General features: G+C 45.2%; 2 protein-coding genes across 3 annotated transcripts; both read left to right on the top strand.

Annotated features, from left to right (window-relative positions):
* Positions 1 to 665: 665 nt before the first annotated feature.
* pus7 (pseudouridine synthase 7) lies at positions 666 to 9,521 on the top strand. 2 transcript variants are annotated; one of them, XM_023793164.2, is made up of 17 exons: positions 666 to 768; positions 1,484 to 1,819; positions 1,930 to 2,014; positions 2,171 to 2,281; positions 2,466 to 2,610; positions 4,662 to 4,679; positions 5,342 to 5,453; positions 5,545 to 5,622; positions 5,701 to 5,829; positions 5,939 to 6,064; positions 6,161 to 6,222; positions 6,356 to 6,516; positions 6,786 to 6,912; positions 7,615 to 7,716; positions 7,829 to 7,958; positions 8,691 to 8,782; positions 8,934 to 9,521. In XM_023793164.2, exons 2-17 carry the CDS (start codon positions 1,494 to 1,496, stop codon positions 9,068 to 9,070), a joined length of 1,941 nt encoding a protein of 646 aa, XP_023648932.1. In that variant the 5' UTR covers positions 666 to 768; positions 1,484 to 1,493; the 3' UTR covers positions 9,071 to 9,521. The 2 variants fall into 2 exon arrangements, with proteins under 2 accessions (XP_023648932.1, XP_023648933.1); XM_023793165.2 differs by lacking the exon at positions 4,662 to 4,679.
* Positions 9,522 to 10,093: 572 nt separating this feature from the next.
* On the top strand, positions 10,094 to 21,578 carry rint1 (RAD50 interactor 1). The gene is made up of 14 exons (XM_023793163.2): positions 10,094 to 10,235; positions 10,720 to 10,919; positions 11,787 to 12,028; positions 12,351 to 12,524; positions 12,710 to 12,850; positions 13,046 to 13,202; positions 13,951 to 14,061; positions 15,822 to 16,047; positions 16,298 to 16,435; positions 16,601 to 16,800; positions 18,329 to 18,546; positions 20,319 to 20,499; positions 20,799 to 20,917; positions 21,088 to 21,578. Exons 2-14 carry the CDS (start codon positions 10,764 to 10,766, stop codon positions 21,296 to 21,298), a joined length of 2,274 nt encoding a protein of 757 aa, XP_023648931.2. The 5' UTR covers positions 10,094 to 10,235; positions 10,720 to 10,763; the 3' UTR covers positions 21,299 to 21,578.
* The last annotated feature ends 2,166 nt before the right edge of the window (positions 21,579 to 23,744 follow it).

The following is a 23,744-nucleotide window of genomic DNA, read 5'->3' as shown; positions in this document are numbered from 1 at the left end:
GGTCACATTAGCAAGACATTTTCGGAAGTACAGAACGAAGTATGCAGCAATCGTCAGTATTCTGGAAGTACAAAGTTATTTACAGAATACTTTGAAATATAATTTATTAAGCTTAAACGCAAAGCATCATATGTAATTCCAGCAATTTCGCAGTTAATGAAAGCGGTCATGATAAGAAGTGTATATGCATACAAACACACACACACAGTGGTTCGTTTAGTAGCACATGGGCCCCCCAACCCAAGCCAATCAAATTATGCTCAAATTTATTTTTTAGAAAAATAATCGTGTCCCACCGCACATTTTAGCATGGGACTACATTAAAAGATAACTCGATCTCATTAATTAATTCATCAATCCACCAATATTTCTGTAATGAGACTTTTTTTTTATTTCGAGTACTGTTTATTAATCATTAACTGCTGCGGAGCACCCTAGACTCGACTACATTGATTTGATCCTTTGCTCATCTAGTGTTAATTTTTATTTATTTATAATAATTCCTCTAACGCAGATAATTATGTATAACTGATTTTAATTCTGAAATTACTACAAATAATGAAACCTCAATTTATGTCTTCTGACGCTGCAAAAAGAAAGAAAGGAAAAGCTATTTAAAATTTAAGCTTACGAGCGCTTATGATGACTGACAGATCAGAGAGCGATTGAGATGGAAGCATGGGCGGGCCTCTAACCTCTTACTGCTTCCGGGAGGAGCGGCGCACGTGCTTCCTGGGAAACGTTTGCTTAGTTCGCACTGAGGAGCAGGTGAGATGTTAATGAGATGCTTAGTCCAGTTATTGTCATTATGTCACTTTTATACATTGACAACATAGCTGAAACTAGTGCAAGCTACAAGGAACGGCGAGCTGTCTTTTGGGGGTAACGTGTAAACCTAAGAGTGCAAGTGGGTAGCTAAACAGTTAACATACTGCATCGCGAATGCTGTGTGAAGTTACCTCCTGATCGTCGCCATAATACCGTAGGAGTCAGAGATGGCACCGATATAGTCAGCTATGCACAAAATAGCCACTCCATGAACGCATTTATGTGGTTTGCCGTTTCCCTGGATGACTAAGTCCTCGGTAAAACGCTATGTAGACCATTGTCTTGATCTAGTCTTGGTCTTGTGTGATATCCGTGTTAAAATAACTTGCTTCATTAAACTCCTGCGTGGAATAAAGAACGGCAATATGCATTGAGAAGCGTGTGTTTAAGTTAAAATGATCATCTTGAGATCCCAGTTGATATGACATGGATTTGAGTTTTACTGCTGGTAAAACAGTGTAATGCACTGGCTGCCAGTCTTTCTAACCGTGCAAGATTTATTTGGTGCACCTCAAAGGATCCTTACTACAGTACAGCGTCCACTTGGCTACCAGACAGCAGACAGGCACCTTGTTTCTGTGTGGTACACACAGAACATCAGAAGGACATTCCAGTTTGCTCCCTCCGCTCCTCATCATTGCTCCATTCCTTCTAGAGTTGTGTTCATGGAAACATCAGAGCCCACTGTGCTCAGCCCTGGAGGGGAGAAGAGGGCCTGCCCAGAGGAGGAGCTTGCCCATCCCATCAAGAGGCCCCGTATCCAGGGAAAGGAGGGAAAAAATGGAGGGAGTGGCTCACAGCTTTCCTTGGACTTGGAGGAGAATGATAGGGAGGAAGATGAGGAAAAGGAGTTGGTGGAAGGAGTGGAAGAGGAGGAGGGAGATGGGGAGACATTTGCTGACATGATGAAGCACGGCCTGACAGAACAGGATGTGGGAATCTTAAAATTTGTCAGTGACCACGAAGGCTTCTCTGGGATCCTGAAGGAGAGGTCGGTGATGTCACCTGTTTGTTTTCATCTTAGTGTGTGTGAAGGAAGTTCTTTATTCCACCTCACGATGGTTGACATGTGTCCATGTGTGTGTGCCATTGGACACTCAGGTACTCTGACTTCGTCGTGCATGAGATTAACAAAGATGGGAAGGTTGTATGGCTTAACGACCTGACGATTCCAGCTGAGGAGCAGGTAAGCTGGGTGGGGGTGAAGAATTTGCTTAGAACTTTTGGCATCTTTGGTGAAATATGGGTGACTAGAATAGAGATGAGTCATCTTAATAAAGCGGTTTGGAGGGACAATGTGTGTGTTGGTGATGCAGTAACAGGTCCCCCCCTCCCCATCCAGGAGGTGCCCCAAACAGAATCAGAAGAGGTCCAGGTGCTTACAGAAGAACAGAAGAAACAGCTGGAGGAGCTTCAGCTTTTCAAGAACAAAGAGGCCAGTATGCTGATAGAGGTGAGCCTAGCCTAGCGCCGTGTTCCAGCACACAGCTGTAGTCATGCTGTTCCTGGCTTAGCCTCCAGAGCCCTAGCTCATCCAGGTGCTTATTGATTTATGCTGTCATCATAGCCTGTGGTGGCGGCACCCTGGTGGACTCGGTTGCTGTGGTTACAGTAAGCCTCCCTCTGTGGCCGCACAGGTGATGGAGGACACGAAAGAGAGGCGTACTCAGCTCCACAAAGCGGTGAAAACCATGTTCCCAGGCCTGGAGACCAAGACAGAGGAGAGAGACGGGCGCAAGTTCATTGTCGCTTATCACGCCGCGGGAAAGACAGCCCTTGCAGGTACCGCGCCGCCGATCTCGAAGTGGGGAGTGGGGGAGTCCGCGAGTCAAGCGTCGTGCTATGTTACTGTCTGTAGACTACTATGTTAGACTGACTTCTGCTTTGCACTGGGATGTCCATTAGGGCTAGCATGTCAAACTGGATGAAATCAGATTATTGTAGTGTCATAGACCAGGTAGACCCAGCAGATAAACAGCAATGAAATGTAGAAGTCAGGGTTGGTGAAACTGTCAAATCATGTTACACTTAAAGGGGCAGTTCACGCCAAAACTGGGAAAAACATGTATGTTTTAGAGGGGCTCTAGGACTGTCTATCCATCTAGGTTGTTCTGCTGGGAGTTGCCTAGTGTTGGAGATGTTGGCCATAGTATAGTTGGCCTTCTCTCTAATATAATAGGAGCGAATGATGGGGAAAAATTCAACAGCCATGTCTCTAACCAGAAATCATGACCCAGCTACTGAAGATAACCAACTTTGTAGTTAGCAGGTTAATGTAGGAACTATATTTTTCTGCCAAACTCCACACACTAATCATATCACTACGCCGAACATATGAGCACGAGCACCCTGGCGGTATCTTCTGTGCAGTAATATGACTGGTGTGTGGAATTCGGTAGAAGAAAATAGTTCCTACATTAAACTGCTCATTACGAAGTCTGTGAGTTATCTTCAGTAACTGGGTCAAGATATCTTGTAAGAGACAGTGCTGTTGAATTTTTCTAGAGTGTTTTTTTTTTTTTTTGGCGCTTTAAAAACCACAGAAAGAATGCCGTTCAGTCCCATTATATTCGCGAGAAGCCTGACTATGGCCAATATCTCCAAAACTAGGCAACTCTGGGATAGATGGCACTAAAGCCCATCTAAAACATATCTCTTCAGTTTTGGGGTAAACGGCTCCTTTAAACATTTGGCGTGCCTAACCAAAGCTAAGAAACTGAGATTTGACCATCTCTGGAATTTGATCTGGTCGTCTTCTGATGATATGTTAATAAGTCGGATTAAAATTCAGCATTTAGTCATTTTAATGAACTATTACTCAACCCTAATGCAGATGCATAGACCTCAACGCCATGGTTGGCAAATGAGATGATGTTGCATGACGTGCGCTGTTAAGCTGTACTTTCTCACTGCATGTGACCCTGGTTAGCTTTCTTCTGCCCTGCTCTGCCTGCTCAGTGCATGTGGAAGCCTGATGTTTGCATGGCGCTGTTGAAGATCCAGATTAAATCAAATTAACTCCCCTTCCACTAGCGCGGCCAGCCGTGGCACTCATCATATCTAGATTATAACCTTTCTGTAGATTGAAGGCTGTGTTGAGCCTGAGGTGTCTGATGCAGCTGGGAGGAGAGGTCCCTGAAGCAGTCTGGTCCGTGCTCCAGCTGTGCTGCTTGAGACCATTGGCTAGAGCAGTATTTCTCAACCCGGTCCTCAAGGACCCCCAGACAATCCGTGTGGGGGTCCCAAGGACCGGGTTGGGAAACACTGGGCTAGATTATCAGTGAGGACTACACAGGCAAACTAACGTAGGATTGGTCATCTAACTGGTCTTCATGCTGAACCAGCCACTCTGCACTTGCGACCTAAAAAGGTTGGAAATTCAAGCGGTCATCTCACTCTGGACCTTATGTCCCTGTAAACTAGGCATCGCCTCATTGATGTTTTACCGAGCTTTTATTCTATGCCGAAAATCAGCAGTGACTCCCCCAGTGTTCAAGTGCTCATTTTCCTGGAGCCTGTTTTTCAGATCTTAAATTCTATGCCCCCCCCCCCCCCTCCTTGCCGAGTTGCTGGGATCAGCAGTTTCTCTCAGGTTTCCTGTGCTGACCATAGATGGATAGAGAGGAGTTCCTTCAGAGAAACATGGATTCTATGGATTTCCTTTGCCTAAGGGCAGCACAGGAAAGCTTGAGCAGGCTCTGGCTCCTGCCAACCACCCCATGCCCTGCATGCGGACCGATCCGCTCTGCCTCCCGCCTCTAGGCCTGTGATCATCCTTAGTAATACTTTTCTTGTCCCCCCCCCTCCCCTTCCTTGCTCTTCTGTGTGGACAGCGGTCAGAACCGCGGCAGGTAAGTGCGTCGCATCCACTCTGCACCCAAAGGTAAAGAGAGAACTAGGGAAGTAGTGTTGGGACACCTTTATTTTTGGCGTCTCTCTGACCTTGAGCATTAAGTGGGTTGATTTCTCCTGCTTCTGTTTTGGTACGCTTTCCCGGTACGTGCTTTTTTCTTGCTGCTGTCCACATCCCCAAATGGAACTTGCTAGTTGACTTAATTTCCAAGGGTTGGAGAAACGGACACTCTGTTTCCTTCCTAATTGTTTACCCAGTATTTTTTTCCGCTTCTCAACAAGGACAAAAGGTGACGTTCAGGTGTTTGTCATTTAGACTGAACTTTAAGCTGATTGTTTCCATGAATTGCAGGGCTTGTCAAATAATCCTGGCATACAAGTGAGGAAGTTGAGTTTGTTCCATGGTTTTTTTTTTCCCCCTCAATTCATGTCGAGCTGTATGCACCCTTCAGTGAGAGGTGTTAGCCATTTTTACTCATAGGCAGTGGTCAGGCTGCATTTGTATTGCAGTGCATGTCATGAATTTCATGTCAGCACCAGGTGAAATGTAGATGTTATTGTCTGGGCAGAGTGTGAAGGTGAGCTGGTTCCTTGTTCCCTGGCACCCTGTGTATTTTCATCTGTTCCGCCCCTTTCTCCCCTTGCCCCCAACCCCTGGAAGCCCCTAGGAAACACTCATGGCCCAAGAGCCGGGGCAGCTTCTGTCACTGTGTGCTGTACAAGGAGAACAAGGACACCATGGATGCCATCAACGTGCTCTCAAAGTTCCTCAGGTTTGAGACCCCGGCACTCTAATTATACAATAGTCAGTATCCAATCACTGATAGGGTATGCAAATAACATGTAGTTTTTTTCCCCCCACAGAGTTAGACCAAATGTGTTCTCCTACATGGGCACCAAGGATAAGAGAGCCATAACTGTTCAGGAGATTGCCGTTCTCAGGTGAGTCCTTCGTTCACGTCCACATTTGTGTCTATGTGCGAGAGCAAGTTGGCCATCTTGTGTCATCTGCCCTTTTAGGATCAGTGCTGAACGGATCGCCCACCTCAACAAGTGCCTGATTAACTTCAAGCTGGGCAATTTCTCCTACAAGAAGCACCCTCTGAAACTGGGGGAGCTGCAGGGCAACCACTTCACTGTGGTGATCAGGTCAGTGTGCGGGATGCAGGCTGAAGAGGCTCCATGCCGCTCTTCCCCGGAGGCCCCAACGGTGGCTCCCCAACTAATGCGGGACCCTCTGTAATCACTATTTTCCCAGGAACATCTCAGGGACAGATGAGCAGGTGCTACAAGCCATGACCTCCCTCAGGGATACTGGCTTCATTAACTACTATGGCATGCAGCGTTTTGGCACCACCGCTGTCCCCACCTACCAGGTGGGCAGGTAAGCTGGGGCTCGTCGTGGTCTGCTGATGCAGGGGTGGGACCCAGGTTGATGGGCACATGACTGTGTCTCTTTTTTTCTTTGTCTCTCAACCAGGGCCATCTTGCAGAACAACTGGACAGAAGTGATGGATCTGATCCTGAAGCCACGTCCTGGAGGTACGCCACTTTGCGGCGATGGTGACTGATGGCCTCGGACGAGTCGTTTCCGAGTCCCTTCTTGTCGCCGAAGGGAAAAGGGGCAGGCATTTGTGAGGTATGTAGAGGTTTGATCCATGCCCTCCCCTGCCAGCGGAAAAGGGCTACCTGGTGCGCTGCCGGGAGGAATGGGCGAGGTCGCAGGACCCGGAGGAGGCGCTGAAGAAGCTGCCTGTGAAGCGCTGCGTGGAGGGCCAGCTGCTGCGGGGCTTGGCCAAGTATGGCAAGAAGAACATTGTCACGGCCTTTGGACTGGTGAGGACTGATATCTGAGTCTCAAAGACAACAGTCCTGTCTTTATGGAAGTGAACCCAAGGACCCAGAGCTGGTTTCTGGCTCTGAAACATAAACAGTGTTTAAAACAGCTGTTCTGGTGTTGACAGACTCTTGTGGATTATAGGTGCCTGATTCGAGGCCCTGGAGAGGATATGGTCATGGACAGCATTGAGTATGCAAGGGTGGAACTGTGTGGTATGCGAGTGTCTAGCGTGTCAGTCAGGTCTCTGCTTGTGACCCTGTCTCAGATCCCTCGCAACAACCGGCTGATGTACATCCACAGCTACCAGAGCTATGTGTGGAACACCATGGTGAGCCGGCGTGTGCAGGACTTTGGCCTGAAGGCTGTGAAGGGAGATCTGATGCTCAGAGGAGGTGAGCCAAATAATGGTCCTGTCTGTCCGGAGGTCCCAGCCATTTGCATTCAAGGAGTGATAAAGAAGTGCAGGTCAATAGTGGAGAGGAACTGAAACCTAGGCTATACTGTACCCTGTGACTGAGCAATGGAGTCATTGATTTGGGCTCATGATGACAATGGGCATGTGGTAACCAAGGTTCTTTCCTAGGTGACTCCTTGAGCAGCCAACTGACTCCCCAGGCTCTCTCTAGCTGTTTTTCCAAACACCGTTTTTGGGAATCCCTAGACCAGGAGTCTCCAACTCTGGTCCTTGGGAGCTACTATCCAGTAGGTTTTCTATCCTACCTGGCTTCTGATGAGCCACACTAGTTATCAGGTAAATACCAGGGGCAGGTGTGGCTCATCAGAAGCCAGGTAGGATAGAAAACTTACTGGATAGTAGCTCTCCAGGACTGGAGTTGGTGACCCCTGCCCTAGATAGTCTATGCTTTTGGTCCCTATCAACTCCCTGCCACAGTCCACATATTTTCTCTGGGAGCTGGGAGGGAGCAAAAATATGGACTGTGTGGAGTTCCCCAACGACCAAGTTGGGAAAAACTGCTCTGTAGTACTTCATTGCTTATAAGTCCAACTGGATCTTCATGAGGAGCTTTCATAATTGAAGGGAGGGTATGGTCATACCCAAACCACACTAACAGCCCTGCCATGTCCACTCTCAGGGACAGCACATGTCCTATCTGAAGAAGAGGCTGTGAAACACACCATCCACGACGTGGTGATGCCCCTGCCTGGGTTTGATGTCATTTACCCCACACACCATAGTGAGTTCCTCATTCCCTTCTGCAGTATTGCATGCCATAATTGTTAAGGGCACTGCCTTCAGTCTTCACACGCCATTACCTGTCACTACTTGTTGGGTATCCCCTCCTGCAGTTGGTCAGGCCTACAAAGACATGCTGGCCTCTAATGACCTGGACATCAACAACATGAGGCACAAGATCCGAGATTACTCACTAGCAGGGGCCTACCGACGCATCCTTATTCGACCCCGGGATGTCAGCTGGTTAGTACCCATCAATCCTGTAGTGGTAGCATTCTGCCAATAGGGTGTTGTCTCTAGATTGGCATCCGGTGCATTCTGGAACTTGCTGCAGTTGTTTAGATTTGTAAGTGGTATTAAGATTTTGTACACACATGTCCCATCATCAGGCATCATTCACCAATGTATAGACACTTTTAAAAACTACTCAAGCATAAAATCACCTTGATGTGGGCCCATAGTCACAGTGGAGGAGCTATTCATCTGAAACATTTGAGTCAGAAATGGCTTGGGTTGAGGTTTCCATGTAGGCTGTCTGTTGTCCTAGACCGATTCCAGTGTTTGATGTCGCAAGCCAACGTCCAGCAGTGGCAAGCTATAATTGGCAAAAAAGGCATTTTAGTTTCAGATTGGACAGTCTGTATCAATATTAACAGTTGCAGACCTTTCAGTGAAATGATTGATTTCACTTAACCTCAAATCTTACATGTAATTCAGCACATACAAATCAGTTCAGCTTCATGAATCAGCATGGTACTGAAACCTGCAGGATTCTAGTAATCGGTGAGTTTGAGCTGGAGAATGTCTTTGAGCCTCCTTCAAAGGGCTTTCACAGCTCCTTCAGTTTTTCTTGACCTCTAGTCCTCCACATAACAGGAGGAAGGGGAGGCAGAAGAATTTGTCAGCCTGCCCAGTGAGCTCTTATCCACCATTAACAGTAAAGTGCTGTGTTTCCACCCCATCTCACCCTTACAGGGAGGTGATTCATTACGACGACCCCAGAATCCCATTGGTGCACACAGATGTGGAGAAGTTGGAGGGCAAACCTCCCCCTGTGTTCCCCAAAGGTCAGCCCCAAGGTTGCCCCGTGATGTCCGCATGACGACTTATAATTTACACCACTATTCACGAGTACCCACTGCGCAGTGTGTTACCCCTCCATATACAATCTGCCTATTCATGGATTTAAGTTCTGAGATATTTGTGATTCTGCTGCAGAGGGGAAGTACAGGGCCCTCCGTATGGAGTTCTCCCTTCCGTCCTCAACCTACGCCACCATGGCCATCAGGGAGGTGCTGAAGATGGACACGAGTATCAAAAACCAGACGCAGCTCAACACCACCTGGCTGAACTGAGACTGCACAGCTGCAGGGGCATATACTGAGGGCTCTGGACTGTGTGTGCTGTTGTACAGGGGTGTGTGTGCTGTTGTACCGGGGTGTGTGTGCTGGCCCCAGGGGAATCTCATAAGGGGAACAGCCTGCTCGTGTTCAAACAGACCTTTTGCAGTTTTTTAAGTTTCATTTAATTGTTTTTTAAAGCTTCAGAATTTAATTCCAAGATGAATAGCTTCAGTAACTAGGGTATTAAGTGAGTCTGAGGTCATTGTCCTCACCCTTGGTGCTCTGAATATTCTCTTGCAGATGAAGGCTCAAGATGCTCCAATGGTCCCCAGTATCTTTAACTTTTGTTGGCCAGGTTATTAAATTACTAAGGAGCACACTATTAACCCTGCCCTTAATATGACCTGTATGGCTTTGTTCCCCTAAAGTGACCTTTCTTAAATAAAACTGCCATATCACTGTACCTGACATAGCTTCATTTAAACCTTAAGTAACTCCATGTATTGTGGTCTTACTGATTTTACGATACCTCTAGTAACAACGAGGAGAGCACTTGTATGGGAAGATACTCTGAATTATTTCATTTTGAAGGGGTGAATTAAGTAATTTAAGCCTCAAAAACCCTTCAGTGTCCAAGTTGTAGAACAGGATCTATTTCTAGCAGAATCTGATTTGACTTGGTTACAATCCAGTCTCTTTCTTATACACAGAGACACAAATTAGGTATCATAGTAGGTATCATGTAGGGAGTATCCATTGATTTCTATCGGCAACACGCTATTCTGAACTATGACAACCTTAACCATAAGTAACAAAATACAAGACCTTTGGTATTTTCACTTTTTTGATTGTGTCTTTATAATATTGGTTGTCCTTGTGGGAACCGAAAAAAAATAACATTACACGGTCAAAATAACAGGATTTTATCACATTGGTCTCCACAATGTAATTTAGACATGACAGCACATACACACACACACACACACACACATTTGGGAGTTGTCCAGCAGAGGGCAGTCCTCTTAAGAAAAAGTAAAAAATATCTGCTTAAGGTGGACAATATGCAGGTTCTGAGGTGCAATGTCTGTCTACAGGAAGAGTCGTACCCAGTCAAGTGGACGCTGGTTTCGATGTCACAACTATTTCGGAATTCCTGTAACCTTTAATAAATTATAAGGTGTGAGCAGGGACCTCAAAAAGATGTAACATAAGGAATCGTATTGATCAGCAACCAAAAGTGCTATAATTATCAAGATGGATACGGTTTGATTACAAAAGGTTCTGTAAATGCTGTTTAATTCGCAGGATGTTGTCTTTCCGGAATTATTTCAGTTTTGTTGCTGCTGTGTTGATGTTGATATTGGTTTATGTAGCTGCCCATAACGTGTGCTCGTGTGTACCACGGTTTCAATATGAGATAAACTTTATTGATTCTAGGGGGGTATTCTTGTTCATACATCAGCATTGCATGTAAAGTGCACACAAACGCATATAGTGCAAAACAATGTGATATTTGCTGCCTGTGATAGTTTTCAGACGCCCTCAATAGGTTGTATTCTTTAAATACGGTTAGTTTGATATGGCTGGTGTGCCCCGCGAAATACCAAATTTACAACCAGAAACGTGTGGAAATGCGCTGACGTGTCGCTTCGCTCCGCCAGAGGGCGTATGAGCTGTAAACGTGGAGCCGAGGCGCGTCACAGACATGGCGGCGCTCACTGAGGAGCAGTTTGAGAAGGAGATGCCTGAATGCGTGATCCAACTGATTGAGGGAGAAATCGGCGGCGATCTGAAATCGCTGAAGAAAGTCAAGGGTCTGCTGGAGAAGCTGACGGCGGAGAACATACGCCTGGAGGAGCAGGTAGTGCTTGCGAGTTGGACTGGTGCATATTACATCTACAAGCAGACCGGAGACATTGCGCTGTACTAAGGACAATTAGTTGTTGACTGTTCAGCTGCTGTTTACATGCGTCTGCATAATTTACCTTTACCAGTCATCAAGTCAGTACTTGGATGTTGAAAACAACTGTCCGCAGTGTGTTTTTCCCTCTGGGAAGTTAAGCGTTTCATCCAGTTTGGCTTCAAATACCATGGCTTACCCATGACGTGTCAGAAAACTGTTTAGGCAGACATCTGACTGGTTACTCTCCGTTTTAAGTGTATAAAACCAAAATACGCGCAGGTGGTATCTGTAACCGTTTAATCCGTGTGTAAATTAGGTAATATTCGCGGGAGTAAACAGAGCTGAAGTGAATTATGTTTTCTTGTTGTAGAAAGTTGTATGGGAAACTCCTGTTCGTCCTTTAGATTTAGTGCGTTTACTGGATGCAAGCTGAAGAGCATCCAGCAGAGCCTGGCTTTATCCCAAACTAGAATAAGGCTCCTACTTCAGATTTCAGTGGATCACAAAGGCGATGTCAGGGTCTGTCACTTGCTGGAAGCAGTGTTTACCACAAGTTCAAACTACACACTAAATATTAAATATACGCCTTTTTTATTTAAGATATGCTAAAGCGACATATTCTGCTAACCAGCTAGCTAGCTACAATCTTCTGATTCATCCCCCCTAGCTAAGGTTAACGTTGTGTGCAGCCAGTTATCAATCATAACCCAGTGAATGAAAATCAAAGATGGGAAGCCTCTAATAGAAAATTTGCATAAGCTGACCAGTTTCAGACATGCCTCTTTGAATGGGCCCCAGAAACAACAAATCCACCGCTACCCACAGGTGCTTACTATCTCCAGCTCTGTGCCTCTCCGCGTGTCTGTGGCATTGTCGGCAGCGGAGGAGTCCCAGCAGGCTCTGGAAGGGATCCTCCAGAGGGAGCGGGCTCTGTCCAACACCCTGCAGCAGCACCTGCAAGGCGCCCAGACCTGGGCCGACAGCCTGGGGCAGACCCTGGGCCGGCTGGACACCATTGAGCGCCACCTCAAGTATCTACAGTGCCTCTCCTACATTGAGGAGCTGAGGTAAGGACCAAATCCCGTGCTAGTGCTGATGTGCCAGCGTGGCCATTGCCGGAGGTGCTCTAGAGTGTTAATCATGCAGTGTTATGCAGATCTTCCTGCTTTAGTCCTTGATTGAAGACTTAAATTGATATTTGGTTAGGATTTAGTTAAGCCTTTTTTTCCGGCATATAATTGTAGATTGGAAATTGATAACGAAAGTGTTATCAGTAGCAAGGTGCTGTCCACTCCTGTTTGATCTTATCTGGGTTTTGTACTAGCTTCTCTGTAACATGTTTTTGCTTTTGTGAATGTATGTGTGGTCCTTCTCTGGCGAAATGGCCAGTGACAGCATCCAGCAGTTCCTCATGACCAGCAGCATATGGGAGGCGGTGGCGGCTGTGGGGCAGATGGCCAAACTGGACCTCAGCCTGCAGGAGTCAGGCTGCACACACCTGAAGTCCTATATCCGGGAGACGCTGCAGTTCTGGCACAAGATTCTCAAAGACCGGCTGTCTGGGTAAGGAGTGTGGCCTTCTTGGTCTGGGGGGCGTGGCCTGTGTGAGGGATGTGGCTTGTCCTTGTATTATCAACCCCCTTGTTATTTTGGAGGACATTGACCTAAAGAGTTTTTATTTAAAATGGCAGAATGTCTAGACACTTGTTGAGAAGTTATGCGTTTCCAACTCTCGCTCTGTTCACCAGTGATCTTGAGGAGGTGCTAACCCAGCTGCAGTGGCCGTTCCTGTCTCCCCCCGTGGCCTCCCTCTCGCCCCCCGCCAATGGCCCGGACCTCCACAATCAGCTGGAGCTTCTGGTCTCCCAGCTTCTGTCCCTTCAGACCTCGTATCCTTCTGTTTCTCTGCTTCACCCACCTGCCAGAAGGTTCTATTAGTACTCTCTTCGCAGTCTTAGTATTGATACTTCTGTGAGTATTAACACATTTGCAGCTAGTCTTGTGGTTCCTTCAGATTCATGTTATCAGCATGACCACAGGGCTCCAATCAAAGTTGCTTAGAGTTCCCTGACACTCCTCCTCAGTGATGACCTCATTTCAGAGAAGAGGTCTCCCCCTCCCCACCCAGACCTCGCTCCAGGCCCGCCCCTGTCCCTCCCTATACAGATCATGCTGTTGCCTCTCAGCAAGAGGTTCCGGTACCACTTCAGCGGCAACCGGCAAACCAATTCACTCAGCAAGGTCAGAACTGGCATGTATGTTTCTCTCAGATGTTATAGAGCATATGCGGAGACCAGAGTGGACAGGGGTTTGGTGACTGAGAAACTCAACATAAAACAGCATTGATTCTAGTTTGTTCATTGGGTTTATTTTGAAAGCACTTCTGGTATGATAAGACAATTTACGTTTATCTGCCAGCTGATGGTATGTTTTATGCTTAATAATGGGCAAATTTGAAAATAAGTAAAGGCGTATAAATGATCTGCAGATTGCTAGTTTAAATGCTGTTAAATCTTACGCAGAAATTTCCCCCCGGATCAGCATATATCAGCTTATTGAAACAGGTCTGCTTGGTTGTGGACAGACTGTCCATCCATCCATCCATCCATCCATCTATCTGTCTGCCTGTCTATATATCTATCTAATTTATCATCTGTCTATGTTTGTCTGCAACCTGCTGATAGTATATACCCAGTGTAAGCACCAGTACCATGAATAACTCCTCCTGGGATTATGAAAACCCAAATCATCTACCCTAATGTTTCTCTAAAGCACCGCAAAAGGACCTCAGCCAGGCACCAGAAACCCTGGGCTGGGTCTGACTGTCCTGAAAGGTAGGGCTTGCGGTACTGATTTTGAGAATATATACCTGGCCTGACAGGTGTCTAAAGGAGAGGTCTACAGTCAGACCCTCGTAGCAGATGAGCACAGCCGTGTATAGGTTCCCATGAGCTTATCTTTAGGTATGTTGACTGTCTCCATCTTACAGCCGGAGTGGTACCTGACACAGGTTCTGATGTGGATGGGATACAACTCGAAGTTTATGGAGGAGAAGATCCAGCCCATTTTGGACCATGCTGGAACCAAGACCAATGCAAAGGTGCGGCAGCAGATTTACAGACATGTTTCTTTCTGTTGCCTGCTAACAAACTGAGTGATAAACTGAGATTTGCTTGCAGTCATTATGTATGGCATCCATGCAGGGAGCAGAAATATAAAGTACAAATATTTTATGGGTTCCACTGAAATAAAGGTACAGTCGAACTTCGTTACAACGTACCTCGGCGGAATTAAGAATTTGTACGTTATAACCATAGTACGTTGTAACCAAGTCCCTCAAAATGAATGATAGAACACAAAATGTATATAAAAAAACTTTTAGAAAACACCCCTCAAGTAGACACTATGACATACAGCTTGTGTAGTTTGAAGAATATAATAGGAACTATATTCTTCAAACTAGGTTAATATCAGTTACTCATAGACAGCCGACATAACGCAAAATCCACTGCCGGCTTATCGTTCAAATCGCCTTACTGTAACCTAATGTCAAACCGAAATTATGCACCTATATATGATTCAATTGGCTGAAATAAATTTCGATACATGTGTTAGACATCTTTCTTTTGTTAATTTCTTTCACTATATGTCACACAATTACCCCAATAACCACACAGTTTCAGAACTTAGTTCGCGTCGGCAGTATAAAGCTGCCATGTATAATTCTGAATTATTTCCACCTTGTCGGTCAGCGAAATCCGTTTCCTTTTAGCAGGCATCTTGCTTGATATGCGGCAGCATGACACCATGCAAAACCATGAAAAAACGGGGGCTGCATCACCTGCATGCAAGGAGTCCGGCCGGCGTGGAATGCTTCGTGAGGATAAGTTCATACAGTTAGGATGTAGATGGCCGGCAACAGCCGATTCTGAATTGTGCGCGCGCTTGGAAGATGAGGCTGTACGTTGTAACGAAGGTCAATTTGCCTATTTTCCTCTGAAAATCATATGTTATATCGAAGTTTACGCTGTAAAGGTGTACGTTCTAAGCGATACCGGCAAATGGAATAATGCATTACGCGAATTCCGGACATCGAAATTTGAACGTTGTATTGGTGTAAACGTTATAAACGGGGTACGTTGTAACGAGGTTCGACTGTAGCTGATTACGAGAAAGATCTCGGTATGTATGTTGATGCTTCCATGTCCCACTCTCGCCAGTGTGGGGAAGCAATAAAAAAGGCGAACAGAATGTTGGGTTATATCTCTAGGTGTGTGGAGTTTAAGTCAAGGGAGGTGATGTTACACTTATATAATTCCTTGGACCCCACCTAGAATACTGTGTGCAGGTTTGGTCACCATACCTCAAGAAGGACATTGCTGCCTTAGAAAAGGTGCAACGAAGAGCTACGAGAATGATTCCTGGTCTTAGAGGAATGTCTTATGAGGAGAGGTTAGCGGAACTGAATCTGTTTAGCCTTGCGCAAAGGAGACTAAGGGGGGATAAGATTCTAAGGGGTCTGGATGCTGTTCAGCCAAATGACTATTTCAATATTAGTCTAAATACTAGAACTCGTGGCCATAAGTGGAAATTAGCGGGAGAACATTTTAAAACAAATTTGAGGAAGCACTTCTTTACACAGCGTGTAGTTAGAGTATGGAATAGTCTTCCTGCTAGTGTAGCGGAAGCTAAAACCATGAGTTCCTTTAAATCAGAGCTAGATAAGATTTTAACAACTCTGAGCTATTAGTTAAGTTCTCCCCAAACGAGCTTGATGGGCCGAATGGCCTCCTCTCGTTTGTAAATTTCTTATGTTCTTATGGCAGTGCTTTATGGGCCATTTTGTCTTCTCACCATTAGGTGGAGCTGTGCCGTGGGCTTCTCACTCTAGTGCAGGAGAAGCTGGCGTTGGATGCACCGAGGCTGCTCTATGATGACACCCTCTTCTGTCACCTGGTGGACGAGGTTCTGCAGTTTGAGCGGGAGCTTCGCGGCACACACACATATCCCAGCATCCTGCCCGGCGCTTTGCCCATCCTACTGGAGGAGTCTGTCTTTCAGAAGTGGCTCAGTGTGGAGAGGAAGAGTGAGTGGCGTGTGGAGAGGAAGAGCGGGTGATGTGTGTTCCGGGCTTGGTCTCGCTGGGTCCGGATCTAATCGTCTGTGGGTGTACTCGTCTATGTAATGTCCTTATGTTACCATTACTGGCTAAATGCCCTGTGCCAGTGGGTTGGCAGTTATGATCCTTTTTATTAGAGGCCAGTAAGTTTGTATGAGTCATAGAACCTAAATAGACTCTATTCCAGTTTTGCCTCTGTCATGTATTTCCCCTTTAGTGGCCCTGGAAAAGGTAGATGCCATGCTCTCAGCTGAGGGTGCATGGTGCTCCCAGTACAAAGACATCACTGATATGGATGAGCTGAAGGCCCCTGACTGTGCTGAAACCTTCATGACCCTACTGCTTGTCATCACAGGTACCACCACGGATACTGCCCCCTCTGGTGGCCGCCTAGGCGTAATTTAAATATGCCATAATAGGTGCAGTTGTAAATATGATATAACAGGTTAAATAGTGTTTTTAAGACGGTACATCATGCTGATCCTTGGTCCTTCATTTTCTTGGTGCCTTTTATTCTCAGACCGCTACCGTTCACTGCCCTGCTCGCGGGCCCAGCTCAGTTTCTTGGCCCTGCAGAGAGAGCTGGTGGACGACTTCCGCATCCGGCTCACCCAGGTGATGAAGGAGGAGTCCCGCAGGCCACTGGGTGGGCGCTACTGTGCCATCCTTAACGCTGCCAACTACATCTCTACTGTACTGTCCGACTGGGCTGACAATGTGGTAAGTTCCCTGTCCTATAATACTCCACTTATGCTATTTGGGCTAGGTACAATGACCACCTAATCAATGCAGGAGGGATGCCATGAGCTACTTCAGGTTTTACAGACTACTTTAAAATCAAAAGGCTCCAGTGCTTGGCTAACTTGTTTGGTTAATTTTGTACTTTTACTGGTTTGTTTCCTTGATTGAAAGACTCATGCAGCTATTTCACATTAACACATGCATGATTACAGGAGACTGACTAATCAGCACACAGCAAGAACTTTGCGAACCCTGTCATAGCACATAGTGTCCATCGTGACATGGATTAGCTAGTCACCCTAGGGCTAGGTTGAGCCATCACCATTCAGAGGGAGTATTCTGGAAAGTTCTGCTTAATGGTGGAAATAGTACTCAATTAAAGTATTGATACCACCCCAAATTGTTACTTAAGTAATATTTCACTGGATGACTTTTACTTAAGTAAAAGTAAAAAATGCCTGGTTTTAAAAGTACTCAAGTGTCAAGTAAAAAGGTACTATATATTCAAATCTACTCATCTTACGAAAACCCATTTAAATACAATTAAGAAAGATTTGAACATAGCATTTCAAGTTACTGTGTTTCACAATAAGGAAAACTGAGTTGCAACTGTATATTTTCTCTTTATTTGGGAAAAAATATGTTAAACTTGTGGGGCTTGATGGTGCAGACCAGCAGAATGACTTTTTTATTTTTTGGAAAATGAAAGGTCAATCTATGGGACAGATTTGATTATGAATTATAAACATTTTGTGGGCCAATACTTCTAGACCTCTTATAAGTGGTGAATGAGATTACTAAAACCCTCTTCCTCCACTATGGAAAATGGCTGATCGTTCAGTGAAATCATGACTTTTATTTCAGTAGTAGCTCTAGTACTGCTAACTTTGAATATTGATAAAGATGAAATATTGGACATGTTTGGTATGGCAACCGATATATTGTACATCTCTACGTATTATTTGTTCCATTTTCATAAAGACAATGTGTAATGTGTCTCAGAATCTCGCAGGCCTATTCAGGTGCACTGCATACAATAGTGTATTTTTTTAACTGGGTAAGTAATGATGGTCGTGCCGAATGTATCAGAGTAAAAAGTGGTTATTTGACTCAGAGACTTAGCAAAATGAAAGTAAAAATTGCAGCAACTTAAAATACACAAGTAAAGAACATATCCAGAAAAAACTACGTAAGTACTGTAATGAAGCATTTGTACTTTACACCTCTGGTTCTGCACCATATGGAGTAGAAGTGGTAGTCTGTTCCAGAGCATCAGCGTAACAGCTTAACAATTAAAGGTGAAAATCCTAGCAGTATGCCTTGTACCTTTGAGAAAATGCCTTGAACTGAATTTATCATAAAAATGGTTGAGTAACTAGTCACAAAATCTTGTGGCGGTTATTTGTTAGTTAGAGGCTGTATGCTGGTACATACAATATAACTATCCTGTGCATGTTTGCCTGGCTGCCAGTCCATTAAGATAACTGTGAGACCCCCCGCTCTCCAGTTCTTCCTGCAGCTGCAGCAGGCGGCCGTGTCCCTGGGGGATGAGGTTTTTGGCCCCCTGGGGGCCACTGAAGTAGGACGGCTGGCCTCCCTGGAGGGGTCACTGTTTGAGGAGCTGCAGGCACTCCTGGAGCGTTTGCGGGGTGACATGATGGGCCGCCTCCTCGATGCTGTCATGAGAGAGGTGCAGGAAAAGGCCCAACCCTACTGCAAGGACAGGTCAGTGAGAGGCCACCGGGTGGCACTGTAGAGCACCCCAGTCTATGTGTACCGTACAGAAACTCAGTTTTCGTTATGCATTCAACAATTACAATTCGAGGGACCTTGGTGAAGGCCCTTGAACATCAGAATGGAGTTCAGTAAGAAACGACAAACCTGATGTCAGGAGACCAAATTCTTGGGGTGGTCTTTTAGTAGAGCCTGACCATACAGGAGTTTCTGATACCCATACCGAGTTTGATATTTGAGGATTTAAAAATCTGATAACAATATATCGGCCGATATTCTGTTTTTTCCCCCAGAAACATACGTTTTTTTCTAACATATATTATGTGTAGTCCTGACTAAGATAATATACTGGAGTTTAGAAGTAAGCTTGTTTGACTGTCATAAATAGTATTTTGAACATAAGTACAACAAAATATATTAGTTTTGATAAATGTGAGTCATATAAAAATACAAGAAAAATATGTTACACCATATGTGAATGCCCTCCACAATTAATGGCACCCTTCTACTCAAAGATGTACAATTCGCATGGGAAACATTTACAGTTACATTGTGTTCACTATAATTTCTAGGGGTGCCAAAACTGTGGCGCGTGTTTTGTTGAAAATAATTATTTCTTGATGAAGGATTTGTTTTTCTTTGAATAAATTTATTTTAGTAAAAGGTTGGATTTTTCTCACTTTTTTCAGTGTGAGATGAAGCTACTTCACCAAAAGGTGGATTTTTTTCTAACCCTTTTTGCAAATCTTTGCAAGGGGTTCCAATAATTGTGGAGGGCACTGTATGTATGATCCATTATAAGTTAATAGTGTGTTGGGGTGGAAAACAGCACATTGCCACCTGCTGCCAGAAACAGCCACTACACTGAAGCTCAGTGAGATTGCATTGTGCCGTTTTCAGTGTGTTAGAAAGCAATCTTTGCTTCTATTTGGGAAATAGGTGTCATCCCAACTAACTGGAAAATGGGACTTGTTTCCTATCTGGAAAGGCAAGGGTGACATCCATGTCTCTGGTGACTCTTCCTATGAAGTTAGTAGATAGATTGGGAGAGATTGGGGGTCATGAGGTTGCTGCAAAGGGGTCTGTGATGCTCCGATATCTTTAGAGTCCTCGTGCTCCCTGTTTTACTGTGTGGTGGCAAAACATTGATGCTATCCAGAAACCTGACATGAGGATGGACTCCATTGGTACTGTGTCTCTTCAAAAAAATCCTTGGGTATCACTTGTTTGACTTTGTGTTGAATGAGTGGTTGTTCAGGGACTTCCGAACAAGGCATATTACCTGCATTGTGAGGAAGCATCAGTTACAGCACTACAGTCAAGTTCACAGGATCCAAATTGTTGAGGACCTGAGCGGCTGGACCAGGCAAGGGGACGCCTATGCAACTCATGGCTGCAGCAGATAGACGGCCATTTCTGGAGGGTAGGACTGGACCATGTGTTGGCCTGGGGGGGGTCGCCAACCAGGATCCCGATGTTGTAATATGTGCAATTAGCTCATATTGGCCAATAATATCAGTACGCTGAATTATTGGTCAGGCTCTACCTTTTAATACACTACAGTGCAATCTCACTGAGCTTCAGTGTAGTGGCTGTTTGTGGCAGCTGGCGGCAGTGTGCCACAAGGTGGGGTCCTTGTAGATTATTGCTGATTATCACCTATGTGTTCCCTGGGTTCCTGGCTCTCAGTGTCTGTCCCTTTATCACTCACTGGCTGTCATTGTGTGTGTGTGTGTTTGTGCATGTGTGTGTGACCTCCGCAGGTGGCTCTCCATGCCCTTGCAGTCTGACCAGGCCGCCATGTCACTGTCCAGCTCGGCGTGTCCCATGATGCTCTGCCTGCGTGACCGGCTGCTACAGCTGCAGCAGCTACTCTGCCTGCCGCTGTTCCAGAGCTTCTGGCAGGGCCTGGTTGAGAAATTAGACCTTTTACTCTACCAGGATGTGAGTTATACGGTGGGCCTGGGCTGTGAGTTGCAATTCATGCCTGATCTCTTGTAGAAATCACTGCGCCGCATTGAGCTGGACTGGCATCAGATTAACAGGGACAAATTCTTAGTTTACGGGGGAACAAATTGCAAATCTCAGGATAAATTAATACCTTAAATGTGTGAACTGTCATTATTACATTAATATGTTAGTCTTACACTGGAGGGGGGGAGTTGTTGCCTATGTTTCCATCTTAGCCAGCTGTACATAGATATATAAAGGTGAGCAGCTCCCTGCACTTCTGGCTGTCTTAGGTGATCCTGTACAACCACTTTAACGAGGGTGGGGCTGCACAGCTGCAGTTTGACATGACGAGGAATCTGTTCCCCCTCTTTGGACACTACTGCAAGAGGCCAGATAATTACTTCAAGCAGTGAGTGTTGACCGAGAAGAGCCTGCACCACCTGTTTACACGACTCAGCCTCGCTTCATGTGCAGTTTTTCTCAAGCAAATGCACTTAGACCGCCTCCCCCCACACGGACATGTTTGCTGGATATGCTGTCTCTCATAGCCCTGAGCACCACCTCATCCCTCCCTCCCAGGGTGAAGGAGGCCTGCATCATCCTGACCCTCAACCTGGGATCCGCCCTCCTGCTGAGGGATGTCCTGCAGCAAAACCAGGAGGCAGATGGGGGCTCCAGTGCCAGTCAACCCCTCCGGGAGTCCGCCCTCAACGAGCTTGGGGTGTACCGCCTGGCGGCCAGTGATGTGGAGATCTTGCTGGGCTTGAGGGCGTCCTGGCCAGGCCAGTGAAATGCGATGCAGAGTAACCAGCCATCAGAATTCTGCTCTAAGAGAACCACCATCCAGCTGATCTGAGCAGAGAGGCGCAGACTCGAGGCTGGATTCTGTTCCACCATCACTAGGGCACCTGCCCATCATCTAAGGCAGCATAGCTGGTGCATTTTGACTGCTGTTTTAGGCAGTCTGCTGTATTGTAACATCACTGAAACTGCCATCTAATCACAATGATCCTATGTTCAGTAAGGGAATAAATTTATCCAGTGAATAAATGAGAAGAGTTATTGGTTTTCTCCAAGTTTTGTCTAAGAGCCTTTGTACAGTTTGTGCATCCACAGCTGCACCTGGTTAGGTCACTCAGCTCCTTTAAGTACAGAAGGACCTAAGTAGAGATGACAAATCTATAAGCCATGAAAGGGACCTTGCACAGCAGGGCTGCCAATTGCAATCCAGGTTCTGCTTAGACTTGGACACCTAAACACCTGACTGAGTTTAGTGTCTCAGTCAGACCTCTTCCCCCCAATCAGGTAAAAAAGGCTTGGAAAAAGACAACCCAAATGGCTGGGGTCCTCTAGCAATGGGCTTCTTTCTATGGAAACAGCTGCTGCACAGTCCTGGGTGTTATCATGCGGCTTACCGGGCTGCTGGGCTGGTTTTGGGCATTCATACCAATGTCCTCCTGGTCCACAACCAAAAAATACATCCCTTCTCACTGACTGCTACTTCTTTCTGTTGTAGCACCTGCAGCTTACCTGTTCCTACTGCTTTTCTACTCTTATGTTACTCTAATGGCCAAACCCATTTCATGAACTTCTGCCTGTGTTCTGCAGTCTCCATATATTGTAACTAACAGTTCACAGCAACCCCAGAATTAAGCTTTTCAGTCAGTATTTGCCCTCGCACTTTAAAATAAATTAATGATCAAAGAAATTAACCATTGCAAGGAAAGTATTGGTCTAACTGCATAACTTTAATAAGCTTGCAAGTGCAAGAGGACTTCATACCTGTTTCCAGCAAAACTAAATCTAGGAAACGACAACCAAGGTGGTTTACTAAGGAAATTAAGAAAAAAGTCAGGAGGAAAAGGGCTCTGTTCCACAACTGGAAAATAACTAATGATTTCAAAATCAAGCAGGAGTATCTAAGTCTACAGGCAGAGTTAAAAAATGACATTAGGCTATCAAAGAGGGATGTAGAAAGAAAAATTGCATTGGAGGCTAAGCATGACAGTAAAGGTTTCTTCCAATATTTTAACTCTAAGAGAGCACTAAAAGCTGAAATCACTAATTTGCAGGATAGTAAGGGCCTTATAATTGATAACGAAATTGATATGGTAAACGAGTTTAATGATTATTTTTCAAGGGTGTTCACAATAGAGAACACAAGTAATTTACCACCAATTAATACGAATACAGCATCGTCTATGACCAATATATGTATAACTGAGGTTGATGTGATACTAAGCCTAGCTAAACTCAAAATAAATAAATCGCAGGGGCCTGATGGCATCTTACCTTTAGTCTTGAAAGAGATGAGGGATATTATTAGCCAACCTTTGACTTTAATATTCCAGAAATCGTTATCTGCGGGTGTGGTACCATCAGATTGGAAGCATGCTAATATAACACCCATATTCAAAAAAGGGGATAGAAGTAATCCAGCAAACTATAGGCCAATCAGTTTAACTAGCATTACTGGAAAAATAATGGAAGCTATAATTCAAGTGAAAATGGTAGATTACCTAGATGCAAATAACATTATAAAGGATAGCCAACATGGATTTAGGAGAGGTAGATCCTGCTTAACGAATCTGCTTGAGTTCTTTGAGGAAGCTACAAGTGAAATTGATCACAAAAAGGCCTATGATGTGATTTACTTAGATTTCCAGAAAGCCTTTGATGTTGTCCCCCACAAACGGCTCTTGTTAAAGCTTAAAGCTGCAGGAATTTTAGGAACTGTGGCAGCTTGGATCAAAAACTGGCTAACTGATAGGAAGCAGCGAGTAGTTATTAGAGGCACTATGTCACAGTGGGCCTCCGTTTATAGTGGGGTACCGCAGGGTTCAATTTTAGGACCACTATTGTTCCTAATTTACATTAATGATATTGACACGAATACATACAGTAAACTGGTTAAATTTGCAGACGACACTAAGGTGGGCGGGGTAGCAGATACTAATCAAGCAGCAGAGAGGCTTCAACGGGATCTGGATTTAATTAGCGAATGGGCTGATACTTGGCAGATGAAATTTAACACAGATAAATGTAAGGTGATCCATGCAGGGAGCAGAAATATACAGTACAGATATTTTATGGGTTCCACTGAAATAAAGGTAGCTGATTACGAGAAAGATCTCGGTATGTATGTTGATGCTTCCATGTCCCACTCTCGCCAATGTGGGGAAGCAATAAAAAAGGCGAACAGAATGTTGGGTTATATCTCTAGATGTGTGGAGTTT

Source organism: Paramormyrops kingsleyae, chromosome 3 (genome assembly GCF_048594095.1).
Source record: "Paramormyrops kingsleyae isolate MSU_618 chromosome 3, PKINGS_0.4, whole genome shotgun sequence".
NCBI classification, from domain to species: Eukaryota; Metazoa; Chordata; class Actinopteri; order Osteoglossiformes; family Mormyridae; genus Paramormyrops; species Paramormyrops kingsleyae.
The sequence above is the reverse complement of the archived record's forward strand: the minus strand, read 5'-3'. Positions and strand labels throughout refer to the sequence as shown.